At 40.1% G+C, this 15,049-nt stretch overlaps 1 protein-coding gene across 1 annotated transcript in view; it reads left to right on the forward strand.

Annotated features, from left to right (window-relative positions):
- Positions 1–1,039: 1,039 nt before the first annotated feature.
- kcna4 (potassium voltage-gated channel, shaker-related subfamily, member 4) overlaps positions 1,040–15,049 on the forward strand; it is a gene marked incomplete at its 5' end in the record, with an annotated part of 28,510 nt that continues 14,500 nt past the window's right edge. Inside the window, one exon of the mRNA XM_081359010.1 lies at positions 1,040–4,353. Within this exon, the coding sequence (XP_081215136.1) occupies positions 1,040–3,064 (2,025 nt within the window). The 3' untranslated portion in view covers positions 3,065–4,353. The remainder of the gene's footprint in view (positions 4,354–15,049) is intronic.

Raw genomic sequence — 15,049 nt, forward strand, 5'->3', positions numbered from 1 at the left:
AAAGACCTAACGGCGAGCCGTGGCCAAAGCTGTCATCCCTCGAATGCGATAACACCTGACTGTTAAGGTGTCATGTTCTGCTTTTGGCTACGTCGAGGAATATCTGGATTCCCTGAGCAAGAGGGAAATTTGGACAAACCTGGGATTTACATCTTCAGCCATCTCTAGCTTGTTATATGAAGGGTGGAAGCTGTGAAGACGTCCTCAAATCATTTTCTACGTAAGTGGCTCGAATAATGGAAGGTGGAGTGCATGATAGCTGATAAATTTCGTGCGACGACTGTTTATAATTAATTGTCAAGGGATTTTGGATCAGTAATATCACGCGTTGTTTTCTGTTTCCTTGGCTGGTCTGTTACCATAAGGGTGCGCCATATTATTATTATTATTATTATTATTATTATATAGCACAAGAATATTGACTTATGCCTTTGTTCCTGATTACTATTTAAAATTGTCTTGCTTCTAAGCATATCCATCACAGTCTGCCTCGGCTACATTATGATGTGCAGTTTGCCTTTTACAACACGTTTTTCTTTTCTTTGCAGCTGTTGCTGGTGTCAAGCGGATTTAGTGATTCGTTCATAACCACTGAAGGGGCAGAGGACAGAACAAATCTACACCCCACCCCTCCCTCCCACAGCGAAGATGGGAACCAGAGATTTCATAGGCGAATAAAGTCTCTACGGAGACCGAGCACCTCAGTTAACGGAAAAGAGCCGCTCTCTCTCCTCCATTCAGTTTCTCTTTGGATAAGGCGCGCGCGCGCGCTACGCACATGGATTCTAGAACTGTTGGACACATTTTTCTCATGATGATGATGATAATGATGATGTCACCAGAAGCACGTAGCTTCGCTACAATTGTAAAGTCCAATTACAATAAGTGAAAGTGCACTGAAAGACCTTAAAGCACTTCCGAAGGTAACGGACCTACAGTGCCAGTCAAGTGCATTTATGAACTTGCTGAACTCGTCTTTTGCTCAGCCTCTTTCTTCCGCCTGTTTTCCATCATTCTGAACACCTCGTAGTTTGAGAAGATGGAATTTGCTATGGTGGGCGCGGACAGCGGGGGCTGCAACACCCACCTGCCCTATGGATATGCCCAGGCTCGCGCACGGGAGAGAGAGCGCGAGAGGGAGAGACAGTCTCGCGCAGCGGCGGCAGCTGACGCTGGAACGGTCGGAGAGGGAGGTGGGTCGAGTGGCCATCCCCAGAACCACCCGCATCAGAGTCGCACCGCCTCTTCAACGAATGCCAACAACAGTAGCGCCGGGACCGCCTCGCGCCCCTCCTCCTCCTCCTCCTCCTCCTCCTCCACCTCCTCATCGCAACAGCCGCAACAGCAGCAGCAGCAGCAGCAGCAACACCACGAGCAACCACAGCAACTTCTCAGAGAGAGAAAAAAGGAAAGAGGCGTCGCGCGCTGGAGACGGAACCGCGCGGCACTCGGCGGGGATCTACGCCAGTCAGAGTTGGCGCTCCTAGGATCTGAGGAGGACGTCATGATCGAGGAGGACGAGGCGGAGGGCGAGGAGGAAGAGGAGGACAAGGGAATCAAGAGGTCGAGTTTTGTCTATATCATGGATCATGATGAAGAGGAGACGGTTTCGTTAACGGACAGACGTCCTCAGTCAGGCTACGAAAATGTTTACAATGAGTACGGCTGCTGCGAGAGAGTTTTCATCAACGTGTCGGGCTTGAAGTTTGAAACTCAGCTGAAGACTCTCGCCCAGTTCCCGGACACTCTCCTGGGGGACCCTGAGAAAAGAATCAGGTACTTCGATCCCCTGCGTAACGAATACTTCTTTGACAGGAATCGACCGAGCTTCGATGCCATTCTATACTTCTACCAGTCAGGGGGGCGTTTAAAGAGACCCGCCAATGTGCCGTTTGACATCTTTTCCGAGGAGGTCAAGTTCTATGAACTCGGGGAAGAGGCAATGCTCAAGTTTCGCGAGGATGAGGGCTTCGTGAAGGAGGAAGAGAAGCCGCTGCCCGAGGACGAGTTCAAACGTCAGATCTGGCTGCTCTTTGAGTACCCGGAGAGTTCAAGTGCAGCCAGGGGGATCGCGGTCGTGTCAGTGTTGGTCATCGTCATATCCATAGTCATTTTTTGTTTGGAAACATTGCCAGAATTCAGGGACGACAAAGAATTCCACAGCCCAGGTAAAAACTCCACACAGGCAGACAATGGATTTACGCCATTCAACGACCCCTTTTTCATCGTTGAGACGGTGTGCATCATTTGGTTTTCGTTCGAGATAATCGTGCGCTTCTTTGCGAGCCCCAGTAAAGCTGATTTCTTTAAAAACGTTATGAACACCATAGACATAGTCTCTATTTTGCCTTATTTCATAACTCTCGGCACAGACCTAGCTCAACATGAAGAGAACGGGCAACAGGCAATGAGTTTCGCGATCTTGAGAATAATACGTCTCGTCCGCGTGTTCAGGATCTTCAAACTGTCTCGACACTCAAAAGGTCTCCAGATCCTCGGGCACACTTTGCGCGCGAGCATGCGAGAGCTGGCGCTGCTCATCTTCTTCCTCGTCATCGGTGTCATCCTGTTCTCCAGCGCGGTGTTCTTCGCTGAGGCAGACGAGCCCTCGTCACAGTTCACCAGCATCCCAGACGCGTTCTGGTGGGCTGTAGTGACCATGACCACGGTGGGCTACGGGGACATGAAGCCCATCACGGTCGGGGGTAAAATCGTGGGCTCGCTGTGCGCCATTGCCGGTGTCCTGACCATTGCGCTTCCAGTCCCTGTCATCGTGTCCAACTTCAACTACTTCTACCACCGGGAGACTGATAACGAGGACCAGACACCCGTTGTGGAACAACCACCGCCGGGCTGCCCGTATTTTACGGATTTCCTAAGAAAATGCAAAGGGTCCCAATCGGGTTCGTCTTTGGGTGACAAGGCAGCTGAGTATATGGAGATGGAGGAGGGCGTGACAGAATCTCTGTGTGGGGGTGACACGCAGAGCCCTAGCAGAGGGAACGGTACTGACATAGGCGGAAAAAACAGTTCACATTCACGAACCCTACAGACAGATGTATGATAATGGAAGAACGATAACCTCCTCGGGAGGTTTTCATGAAGATGACTGCACAAATGAATCAGTTAACAGCACACATGCACAACTTGAAGACATATAGCCTACAGTAGCCTACGCGCGTGCGCTAACACACAAAACACACTCATTAAGTTCTGGACCTGAGCTGAAACATTTTTTGCAATGTGGCTACTTTTGTAGAGAAACATACCCTGTAATCACGTGACAGGCAACGCAAAAATCACCAGCTTTACGTGAAGTGGAGAAAGGTGTCTCTATCTGCCCACATGTTCAGTTCAGTTGACAGAACTAAACGTCTCCCGGTTCATTAATGAAGACAACAACAAGGAACTTGCATAGGCACTTTATGAGTTACATTTGTAAGTAATTGTAGGGAAAAGAGTCGAGTTCTTATCTAATGCTATTATGCAATAACGTTTAAATCGTTTGCACTATCATCAATTATGTTATAGTCTCCCAGTTTAATGCAGAGGAAAGAAACAGATGTAACACTGAGGTAGAGAGGGAGGACATCGAAAAACGACTAATAGCCTAATAAAAAATGCATTATTAATTATTTCGAAATAATAGTAAACATACCTAACTGTTGAGAACCAATTCAGTTAATAGTAATGACTTATTTTAACTTAGCCAATTTAAATTATTATACATAATTGGAAAGCAGCACGTTGTAGCCTAACTTAAGGCAATGCTATCTTAAATCCCATTATGGCAAACGTGTGTCCGCATGGCAGTATTCAGTACTACACTGGTAAAAAACCCTTTAGCACACCCCTGTTGTGGTTATTTGTACATTGTCCACGGTGACTGAAGAGTCATTGTAGTCAGTCCCTTTTGTGAGTATTGAAAAACCAATCGATCATGTTAGTTTGTGTTCATTAGCACAATATTTAAAACATCATAACGCAATCAAGGATTCTTTTTTTTTTCTCTAAGCATCAGAGTCACATTTTGGAATACTTAGGCCAAAATAACTGTTTCACATCGTCTCACAACACCTTGTACAACATAGTCAGCGACACCATGGCTTGAAGGATCAGTTTGGCCAATGTTTTCAAGTTACTGTCATGGGAGTATATTTCAAGGGAATGCTTCATGCAACTATTTGTCTTCATCCCTTTACCAAATTACAATGCATCCCTTTATAAAAATGCTGACGGAAATGTACTGCACTGAAGGGAACATGAACTTGGTGGACTTCTTGCACAGCGAATACTCATCCTATTGGAGTGCACGATTACCACTGAGCATGCGCAGTGAATCGCAGAACCCAGGTAAGCGTTTTCTGTGTTAAGAAATTGTTTAGTCACACAGCAATTATATTGTCATTATTCACGCTCAGTGTTACACGGCATCCAGATGTTTACGCATGTGCTCAGGTGTTTGTAGGTCCTGCAATCTGCATGGACCTACTAGTTGTCTGTCAGGGCTAGGAACAGGTGTTCCACGTGATCTCAGCATGCATGCGACTTCAGATTTCATGTTTTCTCGCTTTATAATAATATATCAACAATGCCTTGGATTGCTTAGCAACAAGGGCCTTATTGTCAAAGAGACGAGTAACTGTGCTGTGTTTCCTTGGAATCCAAATATCCTCATTGCTCATTAAGTGTTCCGAGCTTCATTTTCTGATGTCATAATAGCTGTTACCATCTTTTTGTAGACAAGATAATTGCCATTTAATCTCCAGTAAACCGATATTTTGTCATTAATAAGACATACTCTTAGCACACGCTACAGGGAGTTAACTATGGCCTCCTTTGGCCTGCCCATCTCTCACTTCACAACACGATTACTTGGCCAACGTGTACTTTTATAAAATATGCACACTTGATATTAGATTATCACAAGTGCCTTGCGTTTCTGCATGCTAATCTATTGCCTTGTGGGCTTATTACAAGAAAGTGTTAAAAAAAAAGTAACAGACAACTGGCATTTATAAGCTGTTAATGCTGTCACCTCTATAAACTATGCACACAATGTACAGTGTCCCTTTTCAGTAGCGAGTAGTAGTAGTAGATGCACTACTGATAATATGTTATATAATGACATTAAATTACAGGCAGTGTTCTCTGTCTTTAAGTAAAATGTATATTTTAAGCATACTATTGCTGTCTTTATGACTTAATGCGTTTATAGTTATGCAAATATTTTAACCCTGAAACATATTTATATTCTGAAAGGGGTAGTTCACCCAAAAATGAAAATTCTGCCATTTACTCACCCTCAAGTTGTTCCAAACCTGTATGAGTTTCTTTCTTCTGTTGAACACAAAAGAAGATATTTTGAAGAATATGGGTAACCAAACAGTTGATGGACCCCATTGACTTCCATAGTATGGAAAAAAAATAATACTATGGAAGTCAACAGGGTCCATCACCTGTTTGGTTTCCGACCTTCTTCAAAATATCTTCTTTTATGTTCAGCAAAAGAAAGAAACTCGTACAGGTTTGGAACAACTTGAGGGTGAGAAAATGATGACAGAATCACCCCATATTTGAGTGAACTATCCCTTTAATGTACATTCCTGCTCTTTCCTGCTCATTCCTGCCAAACACCAACAATTCATTGGTGCTTGGCCTTCATCTTCAAAGTCTTCATGATCTTTAATCAGAAGTCAATAACTTTGCTTCGCTCTTGCTGTGAAATGACTTTCCTTTTTAACATCACTTACTTCACACAGACTATCAGATAATCTTAAATCTAATATTTTACTAGTCTAATATTTATACTCAGAAATTATTTTAACAAGCTCATATTCATTTAATTGGTAAATATCCTGTTTCACTTGGAAATACATCATATTATGGATCAATCTGATAGATATTATATATATCTGTCTTTGTCTCACACATTAGAGAAAGAGAATAGTTTTTTTTTCATTGTATGTGGTGTATATGATATGAAATACTTTTTTCATGCCTTCTGATACATATTTTGTGTTATTGTTTGCACTGTTATTGGAGTGTATTGACTGTCCCACTGCACTGCAAATAAGAAGCGTTAGAGAGTAGTCTTTGTACTAAATCTTTAGGGTTACTGTTGAAATCTGACAAGATATTCAGTTAATGAGGATATATTGATAGTCCTTAAACATTATGGGATTCTGCTTGCTGAGTCATGCTGTACTTTTGCACATATCCGCACAGGCACTCATATTCATGATAACCCAGGATATTAAGCACTCGTTTACAGGTTAATGTTGCATAGCCTGTGGAGAGGTGTTACACTAGCTCTGTGTCTTCATTTTCTGCTGGTGTAGTTCATATTGGATTGTACCAATACTTCACGGCACTAGTTATTTGCAGTGCTGAACATTTTTGGGCTGTGAAGTAATGACTGTTGCCCATCTTGAGCAGTTTCTCTGGGCCTAAATGTTTTTGATAATGAGTCCAAAAGCTGAATCTGCTTCAACTTCTAAGTATATTTTTGAAAACAGTCTCTTGTGCTGTAGTCCAGGTCTTGCATTTGTGAAATGCCTACCAAACTAAAAGTTGGCTTCTTTCTCAGACTTTAAGATTTGGCATCTTCTCTTAATATGTCTTCAATCTGTCTTCCTCCTCCTCTCTCTGTTCCTTCCATTTTCCCCCTCTTATCCTTCTTTCACATCCATTGTAAATTAAGCACTACAGGGTGGAAGCATATCCCTCCATTTGTGGCAGCCCCCCTCACTTCTGTGTAGAAAAACTCAAAGAATCACACACGTGTCAGACGGAAAAAAAAATAGAATGTAATTCAAGCGAGATCAATGGACTGTACAGTTCACATTCACAATGCATGTTATTTGTTTAAAATGTAGGTCCATATGTGTGTGCTTGCTTGTCTGCGAGAGTATAATAAATCAGTAAAACCCTTCACCCACATCACCTTCATAAATTTCAGGCTCAATGCCACAGTAAATGGATATTAAACTAGATTTCCTAATATCAATCACCCATGACTATGACAGACAGTTTGCCATATTGATAGATCAGTGTAGCAGCACTCAATCCCATAACACTGACTCTCTGTAAATATCAAGACTGGCATTTGAGCAGTGTGGAGGGCCAGAATAATGTGGCATTAGTCCAACCGAAAGCAATCAGCATCACTCCACTCGGGGCATTAATTAGCTGCCGTGCGTGATGTGTGTCGGATGACACAGAAGTGTAGCTGTACTTGGCTTGATCACCATACCCACACATACACTGAGGCTTAGTGGATGATGGGGAAATCAACAGCACTATAGATTAGAAACTGAGTTGTCATGGCAGATTTTTCACTCTTTAATCCCCTCATCTTCTTCCTGTATATCTGAGCAGTATAAACAACAGCACTGCATGTGTTAAAATTGGGTGGGCAGAAAAACACAAGCTATAGTTACCCTTGTGTAACCTTATAAAAGAACGTTTTTATTTCTGCTGCTAATGGCTCGTTTGGTAGGGTACGATTCGGGGCGGTAAACCCTGATCCGGCTTGCATTTCCACCGCCACCAGTACCATACTTGATAGGTGTGGTGTAGCCTATGCCGGAAAGAATCGATCTACGTCATTTTCGCACAAAGAAGATAGCGACAAAGTAAACAACAATGGATGGTATACAGCAGATCTTGTTCTTGCTTCTCGGCATGTGGTTGTTCGTCACAAGAAGCCAAGCGCCGACATTAAGACGTTTCTCAATACCAAGTACACAAAGTTCGGACTCAGGAGAATGACTCCCGAGGATGCGAGTCCGGTAATTCTGCAAATGGAACACTCAGCGCGCTCTGCTACTCCGGTTATCTCTGTATACATTTAAGGCATTAATTAAACCAAAAATGTTATAAAACACCACTCTGCCTCTTTTCGTTTTCATTTAAAGAAATCTTAAACATTAGCCTCACAAATGTGGTTTAGGCAAGCGTAGGCCTATTGATTATATTCACTGCATGCATAATGTTATTTATAACAAAACGAAATATAAAACACCACCCTGCCTCTTTTCGTTTAAATTTTAAAAGTATTTAACATATTAATATGGTCCAGGCAATATGTGCATTTGTACTCTGAGCATCTTCACTGCAATAAAAAATGCCATTATAGCCTAAAAGTATAAGTAAAAGGTACAAGAAGCTATACAATAAGAAACAAAGCAAACAATTCAGTCAAACATATAAAGTCAGTGCTCTAGTCTAACGTTACAACGGTAAAGTCAAATAGCCTAAATATATAAAGTTATGAAACTTCACTTAAAAGGCAGGGTAGGTAGGTTTTTTCTAAAAAAACTTTTTCCCAAATTTGTTTAAACTGTCTTTATATACCAATACATAATTAAAACGTAAGTACTCTGAAAAGGAGAGTATAAATGTCAAGTGCCTGTAGTCCTCTCAGGGCTGCAATAAACACAGCTACTTATTCCATTCGGAATGAATGAAATGATTGGCTGGGCGACTGTCACTCTCCCTCGCTACCATGGCTACCACTCCTGCTGCTACAGGAGCTGCCCACATGCGCGCACCCGTTTGACTCGAGGAGGCACGGAAGCTATAGGAAGAATCACAATTATGAGAAAGAAAGAGCAAAGAAAGAGCAGTCAAATTTCCCAGTACCTGCATAAACAGTCAGCGAAGGCAAACAAGGCAAAAAAGGAAGACAGTATTCGAAAAGGCTATGACCAAAAAGTCTTTGGATAAAGCAAGAAGTCAGACGAGAGTCAATATCGGCCAACAGTGCTTTCATCGTGGAAGCTCTTACATGCAAAACACCGTATATGTTATGAATCTTACACGAAATTCACCTTCATCACAGTGTAACTGATGGTAATGGGAAAACGTGTATCAATGCAACCTGTTTTTAGCTTTGCCTTATGTTACTAGCTCGTTACCGAATCAAACTCAATATATTTGAAACTTTACCAGTATCGATATGCTAGCTTGATAGTGAGTACTAACAGCCATGTTAGTTGTTTATATTCATAATGCTAAAGTTAGGTATTTTATTACATGATTCTGACATGATGTCACTACATGCACTGCGCTCCTCTCCGCTCGGCACTGGCAAACGCGTCCTCCTCCAGCGGAGCGGTCGGCATCGCGCGTTCATGTGTTTTGGGGGCGTGGCTTTGGAAGGAGCCCAGAAGGGAGGGGGTGGGAGTGAATGGAATAAGTAGCTGTGTTTATTGCAGCCCTGAGGGGACTACAGACACTCGATTTTTATACCCTCTCTTTTTCAGAGTACTTACATTTTAATTATGTATTGGTATATAAAGACAGTTTAAACAAATTTGGGAAAAGGTTTTTTAGAAAAAACCTGCCTACCCTGCCTTTAACCCTCAGCCAAAACGAATGGCCAGGGAACAAATTATAGATTTACGAGACCAAAGATCAGCCTTTAGTTCTACACAAGACGAATTATATCCCATGTTTAACCACTACAGAGACTAGACGAGGAAAGGCTGTTCCAGGCGGGGTACATGAGCGCCAAGCGCCAGGTGATCGCCTGGAATGGATCTCACAACCTAGATCACATGAATTAAAACTACATTTCGTGACACAATAACAGTAGTATTATATTTCAACTGTATATTAAAAAATTGCGCTGCTTATGTTGTCATTCCCCTTGTAGCACGCGCAAGTAACGATTCTGTCAACCAATCAACGTTCTGCAGTGAGTCTAGCTCCACTCTTTTAGGTACCGTACCACTGTATGCACTGTACCTATAGGTACCCCAATGGAAGGGTACCGAAAAAGTGGTACATTTTGGTACCATCCACAACTTTTGACAGTGGAAACGGAAATAATTGCGTACCGTACTGTACTGTACCGTACTGTACTGTACCGTACTGTACTGTACCGTACTGCTCGTTGGAAACGAGCCATAAGTGTCATCTGAACCGTTGTTAGTGTCAAGTGCCCCAAGCACAGGTGGTGTGTTGCAGCTGACAAATTAGCATTACTTCTTGTTCTGTGTAGAGCAATGTTTAACATCTTAATGACACAGAGGTACATGTTCATGCTCAGAGGGGTACAAAATGGGCTTTTAGGATCACAGGACTTGACAGCACCAGTGTACAGTTGGTTTGGTTTAATTCAGAGTCCTGCAGCTAAGACAGAGTTCAGTAAGAGGGTCAATGACCATGATCAAGAAAAGGAAAAATCTTATAAAAGGAAGAAAATCTATTTGTATTCATGTTGGTTTCATGTAGTTTTTGATATATTTTTGAGCCATTTTCAAGAAAAGCTTCAGTTTAATGAATGTGGTGCAACTATTAACTAAAAGTACATTTGTAAAATGTAATAAATATACAAAGGGGCTAAAGGCACAGCTTAAGAAAAATGTGCTTTTCACTACTGCCATAGTGCATGATTGCAGAAAAGAAAAGTTTTTATTGAACATTGGAGCAAGAGAATTTGTATGAGAATAAATGGGGTACCCCATACATGAGTTAAAAGGCACAAAGTATTTACACAATAAAATGTCATATGATCATTTTAAAAATACAGAAACAAAATTATATATATATATACTGTATATATATATATATATATATATATATATATATATATATATATATATATATATAATACAATTCTGAAAGCATCAAATGGGATCCCACAATAATTTAATACAGATTTACAGTGGTAACAGATAAATAAAATGATTATATGATTAATATCATATTTTTATATATGATGGTTTCATTATAAATATGGTGATTATCTCTATGGTGGACACCCAATTTATTTCTGTCAGTGCAGGCAGATCAATAATATTGTTGAATATTAAGTGTCCCCAACTAATCAAGCCAAAGGCGACAAAGGCGGTGGTGGCAAGGAACCAAAACTGCATCAGGTGACAGAATGGAGAAAAAAACCTTTTTCAAATGCTGTATACCTTAAAACCGGAAACCGGCCCATGCCTAGTCGGTAACCGAACTGTTTTGGTCTGTAAATATATCTAAATATAATATGCCCGTTGTAGCCTAAATGTTTATGCAATAAATTCTATGTTGAATCTGTCTATTTGACGTCTATGCCTATTTGATGTGTTTCACATTTAACACAATGTTGACTTTAAATGATCTTTTAGAGGTAATTTCTCAGCCAAATATGATGTGCAATTAATTAATAGGCACATCATGTAATTAATTAGATTAAACATTTTAATCGCTTGATATATACTGCATATATAAGCATTATGTTTTTGTGTAGTTACATCACATTACATTTTACAACTAGAATTAGTCATGCAAAGGTCAAATCAAGTGATATTTTAAGAGAGTTATTGGCCTTGACACACAGTCATGAGGGTCTGCAGGGGTCCTTTCTAATAGAAATTCATGTTTCTGTATACATGTAGTTGCACCACATGACTTATAAAATATTTTGCTTTTAATAAGGCTTTTTTTGTATGATATCAGGACAGTTGTATCACCCAATTTTGGTTTTAAAAGGGTCTTTTTAAAACAGAAATAAAAACATGCCTATCATAGAATAGATGTATGCATTCATGGTATTTGTGATTTTGTCATTTTAATGTATTTTGTAATAAATTAACTGATAGGACAGAAAATAAGTTTCACGCCATTGCTCTAAAAGCTGATTCAGGGAAAGATTCAGTGCTTCTAACAAAAGGGTCTTTCACATTCAAGTCATGTCTGCTGAGTTTTATACACTCATATTTTCCTTCAATTCAGACAGAGTGACTCTGCACCTGAGTGTGTGGAGGAATAGACTTGTTGAACAAATATTCCTTTTCTCCTGCTTGTGTTCCATGAGGAAGTTTCAGTTCTTTTGAAGCTCAGTTCTTTAGTTGTCAGCATATCCCTCCTCGACATGTTTGTTTGTGAGGTTGACTTGTCATGGGCACGCACAAACACACACACATAGACAAAAACGCTTCCCTTCGGGGTTTAATAACACTCCCATAGGGCAGGGCACTGGAGGTCAGGATGTGTGTGTTGCTGAGCAGTTCTGTCTTGTTGGGTTGTGTTTCTCTTATCTGACGGCTTATGCCCAGAGGGTCAGGGTGCATTGTCTGTACTTATAGGACTGACCCCTCTGATGAGAGAGCCAAGACGGGACGCACGCAATGGGACGTTCTTACAAACTTCATGACCTTAGCAGAGGCCAGCACATCATGTCTGTCATCTGCATTCACGTCCAGCTAGTAGAAGAGCAAGTGATTGAAAAAGTAATCAAAAGAAAATTCCAAAAGCTCCTGAAGCTATTTAGAAAATGATTGGTAGTACGTCTGTGTCTTATGACAGCCTCCTTCATTAGTGTAGCATGAGAACATACAATTAATGATAACATTTCAATTGGAAATTAAACAGATGTTCCTTCCAGCTGACCTGCCATTTTGTGTTAAATTATATTTTGACTATATGTAGTTCCTTAGTATGGTACTGTGAGCAATGGTTACCTGAGTTGTCTTTCATTTGACCGACATATGCTGGAGAACACACTTCAGACTGGCAATAATGCTGAAGGAATAGGATATGCAATGCAATTGAATTCTGCTCAGAGTAAATCCTGTTCTCAAGATATTGTGGAAAAAATGACTGATGCTTCAGTACTGCTCAATATGATAAACTGTAAAATCTGAATATCACTACACGCCAGATCTGTTGGAAATGATGAAAGTTGTTGTCAGTTTTAAACACGTATAAACTGTAATAAATAAGAAGAGTGTAGATTGAAGGCAATCTCTAACAAAGACATTTCTAGCATAGGCCTACATAACATCATTATCATCATCACAATTTAACTTGGCATGTGCTAGAACATTTCTGGAACTGGAGAGATTTCAGAATCGCATTCTCAATATCTCAATTTTAATCCATCTATGCATTTATGTATATACACGTAGTTATTAGAGTTTCCAGCAAATCGATTTGATTTAAAATTCTTTTATAGGGGATTATAGGATCCCCAATGTATTTTAGCCAAGACCGAGAAGGACGATTTATTACACCAAAAGTAACTTAAGAGGAAAATCATTTTATAATAAGCAATATAGGCTACTTGGAACACAACAAATAATTCAAGATAATGATAATGATGATGAAGTTTAAAGAATCAATTTTGTGCTAATTGTTTTTCTGAATTAAAAAAATTTTACACAAAGAAATTAATATTACGCTTGAAAATGTATGTTCATGGTTAAATTAATGTTCAGGTTAAACATTCACATGATATAAAGATAATCTATTTTACATCAGTGGGTCCCTATATGGGGGTAGACATATTGACTAGCCAAATATTACAACTTTTACCCAGGAAACCCTACTGTTATTGGACACTTGTGGAATAAATTTTATGTCACTGACTGTGAATAGTGCATTTCTACAATGGAAGTTAGTGTGATTCTGCATCCAGGTCAGCATAAAGTACAAGATAACCATTGGCATCAATAAATTACTGAGTGCACTGCACATTAAATTCACTTGTTTATGGAAGCTTGTTTCCGTCACGGAATAAAATAATTCAAAAGATTTATGTGACTTTTTGTCTCACAATTCAGACTTTATAGATAAACTCGCAATTGCGAAGATGCAAGATATAAATTTGCAGTTTCTCACAATTGATAATTTATGTCTCACAATTCTTATTTTTTTCTCAGAATTGCAAGAAAAAAGTCAGATGCGATATATAAATTTGCAGTGACTTTTTAATCTCACAATTGCGAGTTTATATCTCACGTTTCTGACTTTTTTCTCATAATTGAGAGTTTATATCCTGTAATTCTAAAAAAAAAAAAAAAAAAAAACTGAATTGTGAGATAAATAGTCACAATTATCTTAAAAAAAAAAATTCAGTGGCGGAAACAAGCTTCCATAAAGTATTTGTTTCACTATTGAAGGCCATTGCATTGAAATGGTTTACCAACTAAATCAATGGTCTGTACTCACCTACATGTACTTTATACCGTTATTGGTGGTATATTGGTAAAACAAATTAATCGTTATACCCCGAGTTATTATTTGCATCACTGCAAAGACATTTCCCAAATGCATTAGATCGAATTGTATAACAATTCAGTTTCTTGTCCTTCCTTGTCAAGTTGTTCAACCATCCATACCTCTAAATGACACCATCTTTCAAGATGTGACATTGTAGTGTCCTGGGGAGGTACGTGGCCTTGCTCTGCATCATAGACCATCTCCGATCCAGAGCACACATACACACTCATCAGGAGAAAGGAATTACAAACGGGACTGACTATGCCCTGATGTAATTCCTGCTCTTTTTGGTGGTTAGGTAGACAGCGTAGCCAAGCGGGAGTCAGTGACCTTCTGACATTCATGCACTTGGAAAAACAGCATGGAAACTGCTGAGCTGTAAATGCAGTATGCTTCTGCACAAGTAGGCCCATCATTTCCTGCATGTTGTCTATGGCTCCCACTCTAAAAAATGCTGGGTTGTTTTAACCCAATTTTGGGTCAAATATGGACAAACCCAACCGTTGCGTTAAATTTTTACATTGCATTTTTAATCCAACATTTGGGTTTTTCCATATTTGACCCAAAATTGGGTTAAAACAACCCAGCATTTTTCAAATATATAAATAGTCTATCAACTTCTAGCATTTGCCCCGCATCCTGTCTCATTGTACAGCCATCTCAGTTTCTCCTCTTGCTGAGCAAGGAAATCTTCATTGTTTTGATCATTCTGCTCTGAATGTTTATCTTGGTGGGTTTCCTGTGCTTTAATTGGCATGTCATGCTGCCCCCGGAGAGCAGGCTGAGAAACTGCAGTCTAGGCCTCTGGAATTAGCCAGCGCTTCCTGTTTCTCTGTGGGATAGATACACTGTTGTTAGTATAAACTGAGACTAATGTGTTTTTTTATTATTATTTATAGTACTGCTGCGGTGGGTACGAGAGCATCTATGGTTTTTCCTCAAGAGAGCTTTTTATTTGCTGTTCTGCTAACCAAACATTTCATGCAGATTTGCTTGTGGAAGACCATCACAGGGGCCTACTGCAAATCTGTTTCATGATAACCAATCA

Source organism: Scardinius erythrophthalmus (assembly GCF_964197995.2).
Source record: "Scardinius erythrophthalmus genome assembly, chromosome: 2".
NCBI classification, from domain to species: domain Eukaryota; kingdom Metazoa; phylum Chordata; class Actinopteri; order Cypriniformes; family Leuciscidae; genus Scardinius; species Scardinius erythrophthalmus.